The sequence below is a fragment of the Harpegnathos saltator genome, unplaced genomic scaffold, assembly GCF_003227715.2.
Source record: "Harpegnathos saltator strain DR-91 unplaced genomic scaffold, Hsal_v8.6 scaffold810, whole genome shotgun sequence".
NCBI lineage: Eukaryota > Metazoa > Arthropoda > Insecta > Hymenoptera > Formicidae > Harpegnathos > Harpegnathos saltator.
In genome coordinates this window covers 7,151-15,942 of record NW_020230661.1, presented here as the reverse complement: position 1 = coordinate 15,942, position 8,792 = coordinate 7,151, and the positions used below count along the sequence as shown (strand labels likewise).

Below are 8,792 nucleotides of genomic sequence, written 5' to 3'. Positions count from 1 at the left end.
TAACTATTTTCTCTGTCTTCCCCGTCAATTTTCGAGGACAAGCACCGGGCCATATGTCGCGTTTCCTGATGTTGATTTGACTCTGTTCGATGAACCAGTGTTTCAATTTGTATGCATCGCGTAATGCACAATGATAACGTCTGTGTTTTCTAAATGTGTGGAATGAGCAGCCTTCTATTTGTTCGCTGGGTGAAAGATCACTGGACGTCGGCGAGATATTCTCCAGATTATACACGTTTCGCGCTAACAAATTTTGCAAGCAGCTCGCTTTTTTCTTGCCTTTTGTCATGAAGTCACGAATATGACTCGTAATTTCACGCAAGCGCGGATAAGAATATTTTGGATTAGTCTCCCCATCGTACCACTCGATTCCATGATAATTCAGCGAAAGCCAGTTATTTATCCGTCTTGATTTTTCGTTCAGTTCCGCAAATGAATACTATGGGGCTAAGATTCAATGTCCGACAAATGCCTCATTAATACCGACAATAGCCACCTCCTTAGCACATAAGTATCGTTGCTATCGCGGAAACACTGCACTTCGATGATCACATCCATGTTCTCGCTGTATTCGCAATTCTGCTTTGCCGAAACTATACTCTTTACGCCTCGAAGTCGAGTGAGTTCTTTTCTTAAAATTTTTACTCTGGAGGAGAATGATGTTGAAAATCTTTACACAGGAAGGGGAAATACATCAAAAAGAAAAGTGGAAGATGTGTTTCTTTAACCGCTATAATCTACAACGACTTGACGAGAAGAATCTATTTCCAGCACACTTTGAAATTCAGCGTAAACTAAGCAATTGACCGTTGTTGTGAGGGCTCTTTCGAATCGTACTTCCATTCGTAAACTACCGTGTTTCACAAGGTTCCATTGGCCCGCGCAATTAGCTGACAGATCAGGAGTGAGATCAAAAGCGAAAAGAGTATAACCAGCAGGATAATCTTCTCTGGATATAGAATTAGTTTCGTTCAAAAAGTGAATACCCGTTCTTGAGAAAAGGGTGTGATGCGCCTCGGTGTAGAGCACTTCGTTATCAGAGAATTTGGGTTGTAACGGTCTGCTAGGGATTTGAGTACCATCGACATACAACGAAAAGAAATTTATTCCACAATGCTGGAAATTGAATGGATTTAAAAGCCGGGTACCGTTAAACGCTTTCTTATCGACAAAGCTGACAATTATGCGCTTTGGTATTTGTCCAAGAATGACGTTGTCCAGTATCTCTCCTACGACGCCGCTATGAATCATGAATGATTTAACCTCGACTCTCGTGAGGAGGTATTTAGCAATAGTCCTGGTCAACATTTTCGTATGAACGAGTAATATGCCTGGATTTATTCTAGTTCTTCTGATGAGTAGTGTAGCATCTAAAATGCGTATCCGTGACATAGTATTTCCCTCCATAAGACAGAAGGAATCTTTCGAACGAACAAGCCTCATGTGCACTTCGACACCGTTGATCAAGAATTTATCTTGATCGAAGACGTCGCAGTGAAGATGACCTATGAGATCCAGTGTTCGCCCTCCTTGTACAAAAGTGGCTCGCTTGTCGAGTCCATGATTGCTTGGTGTCGCTCCAAGTAGAGCGTCCATGTTCCCTGCAGTATCGCTGTACCACAGGCACGAAGCCAGGTGGGAGGTTTTTACTGGTGAAGCATAATTTAATAACGCCTCTATGTAAGCGCGGTAAGCGTAAGTGTTTGGAGGAGACACGAGCTTTTGATTGAAATATACGTCGATTTGATTGAACATCGAATGCAATATATGGTTTACTGAGCCTATTTTTGCGGCGGCAGCTCCTGCTCCGGTTTCCGTTTCTATTCGTATGCGTAGCGACAGCATGGTGTGAGCAATATCTATGTATTCTTCTCCATGCCCGAATACGACGAATTCGACGGGCGTGTCATCCGTGAGAGAAAACACGGGTTTGTAGTGAATCCATTGTGAACTCTCAATACTGGTTTGTGTAGACGGCAGGGTGAAGAGATCGCTCTTTAAACATTCGCAGGAATGCGTATGAAGAAAGAACATGCTTCGAAAGCACGCGTTTGTTGTTTAAGAAAAAATGTCTGATACAGTACGCTTATTGATAACTCCCCGACGTTTAGTGAGTTCTCTCCCGCTTTTCTTCATTGAACGCTTCTTCTTCGTGGGTTCCATTGCTAGCTTCTTACCCGATTTCTTCCCCGGTGCGTTTCTTCGAGTCACTTTCCTCTTACTTGATTTAGAAGCGCTGACCCGATGTTTACGCGAAGATGGTTTATCGCTGTATCCACTTGGCGTGTTGAAAGGAAACTGAGCTTTTCCGATTTTCGCAGGAACTTTATATCCCGACCCCTTCATCATATTGTTAATGTGTTTTCCCGCTTTTCTTTTGAGATTTGAGCCTGATTCCTTGAAGTTTTAACAGCTACTTCCAATGGTGTGATATTCCCTACATCATTGAGTATATTAATCCCTGCGCGTAGAGCTTCTTTTCCAACGACACGCGCACCACTGGCCAAATAAGGTAACACCCGTCTAAACAGACCACCGAGAAAACTACCGATACCGTGACCGCTCTGATACCGCGATCCTACGAAAACTCGTGGAATTCCGCCGCCACGATTTCCCTCGGATTGTGCTTCGTAATATTCTAAATAATGCGTCATATCTATATGTTCTAATTACGGGATAATTATCTCTAATTTCGACGTCTAAATTGTAATGTAACTGTCAACGTCCCAAATTCAAATGGTATTCTTTCGCCAACCTGATCTCTTATATCTATTTCGATCGTGCGGAAACATGTTAATCGCAATGGAATATAATTCGGTGGCGAAAAATGTTTCACCATGTTACGTCCGTAGGCATATTTACCATCGTTGTAGTCGACGGGAACCACTCGGAGAAGAGGAGAATGCACGTCTCCCGTTATATAGGATTCGCAAATATCGCAATAAACAAAGAGTTTATCAGGTACACCCCGCACCATATTACCTGGTTCGTCGGACATAAGTTTACATTTTGTCGTGGTGAAAGCGTAAAACTTTTCTTCTCCAGCTTTCTGAGGATTCACATTACAATCAGTATTGGAATAGTACGCTACACGTCCCTGCATAATTTTCGACAAGTTAAGATGAATTAATTCTTCGTTCGGCCTATATGTATCGAAGCCAAGCATACGAGCCACTTTGTCGGAAAACTTCACGAACTTTAATATCGCACGTGCAATACAGCATTACTTTACCACCATTATGAGGATCCTGGCGCCAAGCAATGTGTGTTTTGAACAATGAGCTAGCGTTATTTAAAGCCTGTAACAGTTCGCTCATCGTAGCGTAAACACCCGGGGTTATGCGGGTAAGTCCGAATTTGGGTAGCTGGTCTTCATCTTTTTTGACACTTTTGGTATTAATATTTTCACGTGGTAACGAAATGAATTTGAGTTCTGTATCTTCTTCGAGACGCACGTGTAAAAAGCTAAAGGGCAATTGAATTTCGGTAAGCGCAATTTCCCATAAACCAGTCAGCTTCATTTCTGGAGGCAATTCCGTAATAAATGAAGTAGTTGTATTTTCTGAATAGTGTCGCATGCTACTATTACTCGGTAGAATCATAAGAAACCGGTCTTCCTCCATCATGGTTTGGAAGCAGCTTTAGGTTCGAAGCAGATATCCAGGAATTGAATTTAGAGGGGTAACCTCGCCAGCTGACGAATAATTCTTTATTAGCTCCTCGTCCTCTGCTCGTATCACTTTATCCACAATAAACTCTTCTTCTTGTAAGTTTTTATTTACTCTGACCAGTTTTTATTCGTAGAATAACGGGGTTCGTAGAATTCCGTCGATCACTTCACCTGACAGATCACTCAATTCGTACACATGAGGATTTCGCTATTCGAGAATATAGTGAATCCGAAATATTAGGTTGTTGCAGATGAAATGGCCGTTTTTCAAAATTCAAATTTCCCGGCCGAGTAGTTAAACTCTTTTCATGCAGCTGTCGTTACATGCGTGATATTTGAAAAGTATACGCCCCACACGTAAATTCGCACGCATAACCTTACTTTTATCACATTGTTTATATCGTTGAAAATCGCTATCTCTTCGACATAGAAAGTAAGGAAATGAGGATAATATTCTTGTACGAATACAAACTTGATCATAGTGCGGCCGAGGCAACGCGAAACATAAACACTGCTTTTGGGGAAGGTTCTGTAAGTGATCGAACCATTAGACGTTGGTTTGAAAAGTTTCGGTCTGGTGATACAAATCTCGACAATTTGCCTCGCGGCCATGCACCATCAGTGATTGATGACAATGTTTTGAAAGACGTAGTTGAAGCAGACTCGCGTTTATCAGTTCGAGATATTGCACACAGCATCAACGTTCACTATTCCACTGTTTCCCGACATTTAAAGGCCATGGGGAAAGTGAAAAAGTTTGACAAATGGGTACCACATGAACTGACTGAGAGACACAAGCTTCGCCGTATGGAAATCAACTCATCTTTGCTTTCCCGACACAATAATGAAGGAATATTGAATCGAATAGTAACGTGTGATGAAAAGTGGGTTCTTTATGACAATCGTCGACGTTCTGCCCAGTGGTTAGATGCTGATCAAGCTCCGAAACACATGCCGAAACCGAGCCTTCACCCACGTAAAGTTATGGTATCTGTATGGTGGTCTGCCAAGAGTATTGTGCATTTTTCGTTTTTTAAAAAGGGTGAAACTATAAATACTGACAAATATTGCCAAGAAATTGACATTATGATGGAAAAACTGCGTATTGAACAGCCGGCATTATTAAATAGACGCGGTATGTTATTGCTCCATGATAATCCTAGATCGCATATTGCAAAAAAACTGTAAAAACATTAACAGAATACAAATGCGAAGTTCTCTCTCACCCTCCTTATTCTCCTGACCTTTCTCCAACTGATTACCATTTGTTTAAGCATCTGGATAACTTTTTAAGTGAAAAGGTATTCCAAACAGAAAGCGACGTGAAAAATGCGTTCAACGAATTTCTTGCATCTCGCTCTTCTAATTTCTACGTGAAAGGCATTGATGCGCTTGTATCACGTTGGGGGAAGTGTATTGAGGTGGAGGGAGACTATTTCGATTGACGAGATGTATATAAAGTGTATCGAATAAAAATTTAAATTAAAAATTAAAAAATGGCCATTTCATCTGCAACAACCTAATATTTCTTCCGTCCAGTTCGCCTCATATCCTTTCTCAAAGACTCCTTTTGCTCTACTGACTCGCACTAATGTACCCACTTTGTATTTAGCTCCTCGACTATGATTTCTTCGATCGAGTTCATCGAGATAGTGGTATCGCTGCTGCATATGTTCACGAGCAAGGCGTGCGTTGTCCAATGTGACGCTTGCCGGTTCCATTTTAATGGTGGAATGTCGAATGTGGTTGTAAGCGTGCACGATGCCTTGCAAAACATCTATGTAACGATGTGTATTTTTGTGTGTAAAATAGCGCTATAAGCGTTCTTTGAGCGTTCTGTTGAAGCGTTCGACCACCGTTGCTTTGACATCAAGATTTTCGCACCGTGCGAAAACATATGTTCTTTTCCTTCAGAAAATTTTGAAATGCTTGACCGATGAATTCTTTACCCTTGTCACTCTGCAACCACGCCGGTACTCGCCCTCCGTTTCTTGAGAGTACGTGACGAAAAGCCTCCGTCACGCTGGTCGAAGACTTGCTTCGTATTGGTTCCACCTAGACAAATTTGCTAAACACATCGATGATTGTTAACAAGTAACAATAGCCTTCGTTGTAATTTTGGAGATTAGCGAGTTTGATCAAATCGACCTCCCACAGATCGTCGATATTCGTGACGTTGTAATGCAAACATGGAAATTTATGTCGTATCGGCCGATGAAGTGTGTATGCATCCTGTGACTGAAGCCAACGAATAATTTCTTCACGTGCGGAGCCGGGTCCTGCTGCTCGCGAAAGATTTTTTATCGCAGAGTATGCATAGTATAGCAGAGTCCTGCATAGTATGCAGGATCGTAGTAGAATTTTGCGAGGTCGGTCATTCCAGCGTGTTCCAATTGATCAAACGTCTTTTACTCGCTGATTTAGATGCGTTGTCGTTCACTCGCGTTTTACGCCTATATTGATCAGAAGTTATAAATGTTGCGTGTACACGCCCACCGTCGCGTTCTTCTCCCGCGAGAGACGTCTCCCCGATAGCACGCTTGCACGTTCGCCCCTTCGCTAGTGGAAGTCGATGTGCATAGCTGCTAGCCGTTGAAGAAGCTATACTCAATTCTAACGGGTTCCAATCTATCATGCATCTTTTATTCGTTGGTTTAGAAACGTCATCGCTCATACGTGTTTTATTACTATTCTCATTGGTTGTTACAAACAGCGCCCATCCATCCTCGTTATCCTTTTCTTCAAGTAACGTTTGGGCAATCTTACGTTTAGATTAAAGTTGATCGTTAGGTGACGAGAGCGGGGTACTGCTACCTCTCGGAAGAGTTTCTCTCAATCTCGCGAAAAGATCATTTTCTTCCGTGTCTTCCTCCAGTAATTCCCGACTTCCTACAAATTCCGGAGGAGTATTCACTTCACGCAAAAGTCGTGCAAACTGTACTCTCGCTACTGCTCTGCTAGTTTTTCGTTCGCGAGCCGCGTCGTTTAAGAGATCGACGATATTCGATCCTCTCAGAATTCTATTATCTATAGTTACGACTCCCTGTCTGTCCCAACTTAATCGACCGGGTATCGCTACATCACACAAATGAGTCAGCAGCTTACGCGCTTTAACCCGGTAACTCTTTGGCACTTTATTCAGTATTCTTCCGATGCTTTTCTGTTCGCTGGTGCGATGATGACGACTGCGTCTTTCATCTCGTACGTGTTGAGAAACGTTCAACGTTCGATGTACGTCAGTCTCTAGGTTAGGAATATCTTCATTTACAGCCATACCAGCGTTTTCTTCTACCGCGTTTCCGTCAACGTAATCGTCATCTTCGTGAGGGCTTTTTCCCCTTCCACACCGTTTTCATCACCGTCGACCTCACCAACAACAGGCTTCTCTTCCTTTTTTCCGCGTAATCGATGTTTTTCCCGCTCTCGAAAAAAGTACAAATATCGCTGAAGTACAAATATCACTGAAGTACTTCTCTATACAATTTCCATTTTTCCCGTGCTCCTCCGAGGACCGGAGAGTTGAGAATTCTATGCATCTCGGCGTCGAGACGCGACAGGACGGAACTCGGAGTACGCACCGTATTTTCATTCTCTACTGGTGCTATATTCAGCCCAGTTGCGGCATTATCTGTCAAAACAGAGGGGATCGCAGTCGAGGAAGACGACAACGACGACGCTGAAGGCGATGATGTATGAGCCTGTTGCTGCAATCTCTCGAGATTATCCATAGAAATCAGTACCATCTTCTTGGCTCTTTCCATGGTTCAAGCGTGAACAGTCTCAGTTACCGATAATTTTGGATAATATAGCCCCGAGTATAGGGACGATCAGATAAGGTAGAAATCCGCCTCGCTGCACTATCGCTCTCCGTTTGCTTCTCCAATCACCGCGATCATTAGCGATATGACGCAACGTTGATTTGTAACGCGATTGTAAGGCGATTTTTTTCTCTTCTGTCGAGCGGTACATTACCTTTGAGCGTGTTGAAGGCGCACTCGCAAATATATCTGATGGAATCACGCTCAGCTTCTCGCAGAAACATTGTTTTTCTGTCAAGTAGCACAACGCCTTCAGAAGAGAGATATTTTTCTCATCGATGGACCGTTTTGCTGCGTTTGCGGTTCTATCGCCCTTTTTCGCATTCGCTCTGCTCCCCCCATTCACTGCCATTACGGTGATAAGACTGTCGCAGAATGATTGTATGCATGAGTTTTTATATGTAACTTCTGGTGGATCCACGCCGAATGTAAACATAATGCGTAGTATCAGTGGGGAAGATGCATGTACGAAACCGATACTCATCTGGAGTAGATTGTTTCAGATCGAGCAATAAATACCCATGTGGAAACGATGTAGCGTCATAGTAAGCTTCTTCCAAAAACTTTGAATCTTCCGGACATACCTGCCTGACCAGTGACGAATCTGAGCACGATCGCGAGGGTTTTTGAACAACACGATGTAATTCGCGTTGAGAGAAATATCTCGTTGTCCGCGTCCTTGATGAAATAGATTTTGCGAAATGAGTATAACACTGAGGTTTTTGTGATGACTACCCTTCGTGAACAGATCGACGATTACTTCGCACGATGACGATTCCCTCATGAGATCGTCTATTATCACCATTTTCGCGACAAGCGGATCGTTTGAATAATCATCCGGGCGCGGTAAGCCTTCTCGAAATTCTATCACGCATCGTCCCGATTTCGCCGCTTCATGCTGTAGTTGGCGGTAAGCCTCTTGCCACTCGGCATAATAAAATAGGATCCTGTCGAAACGTGTATCCGCCATCGCGGGTAAATAGCGAAGAAAAGTCTTTACGAAACCGTTTTCCCACAACCCGTAGGGCCGCAAACGATCGATGTCCAAGGATGTTTCCAGCGCGCGTCCATTTTGCCAAATGACTGATTCGGTTACCTAGTGAAGCTACATAAATGCTGAAGAAAAGGAGAAACGGCGATGAGCTTATAACTCGCGCCGGGGCCCTTCCGCGCGGCCGCGCGGTCCCGCTAGCTCATATCCGCGGAAGCGCCACGTCGAATAAGCTTTTTCACGTGGCGCTCGCGGCCGCGGGAATAGCTTATTTTAGCGCCGCTAGCGATATTAGCTTTCCAGCGTGAAACTG

At 43.4% G+C, this 8,792-nt stretch overlaps 1 protein-coding gene across 1 annotated transcript; it reads right to left on the bottom strand.

Moving 5' to 3' along the window:
- Positions 1-723: 723 nt before the first annotated feature.
- On the bottom strand, positions 724-2,034 carry LOC112590451 (uncharacterized protein F54H12.2-like). The gene has a single exon (XM_025306919.1). The coding sequence runs from the start codon at positions 2,032-2,034 to the stop codon at positions 724-726; it is 1,311 nt and encodes a 436-aa protein (XP_025162704.1).
- Positions 2,035-8,792: the final 6,758 nt, after the last annotated feature.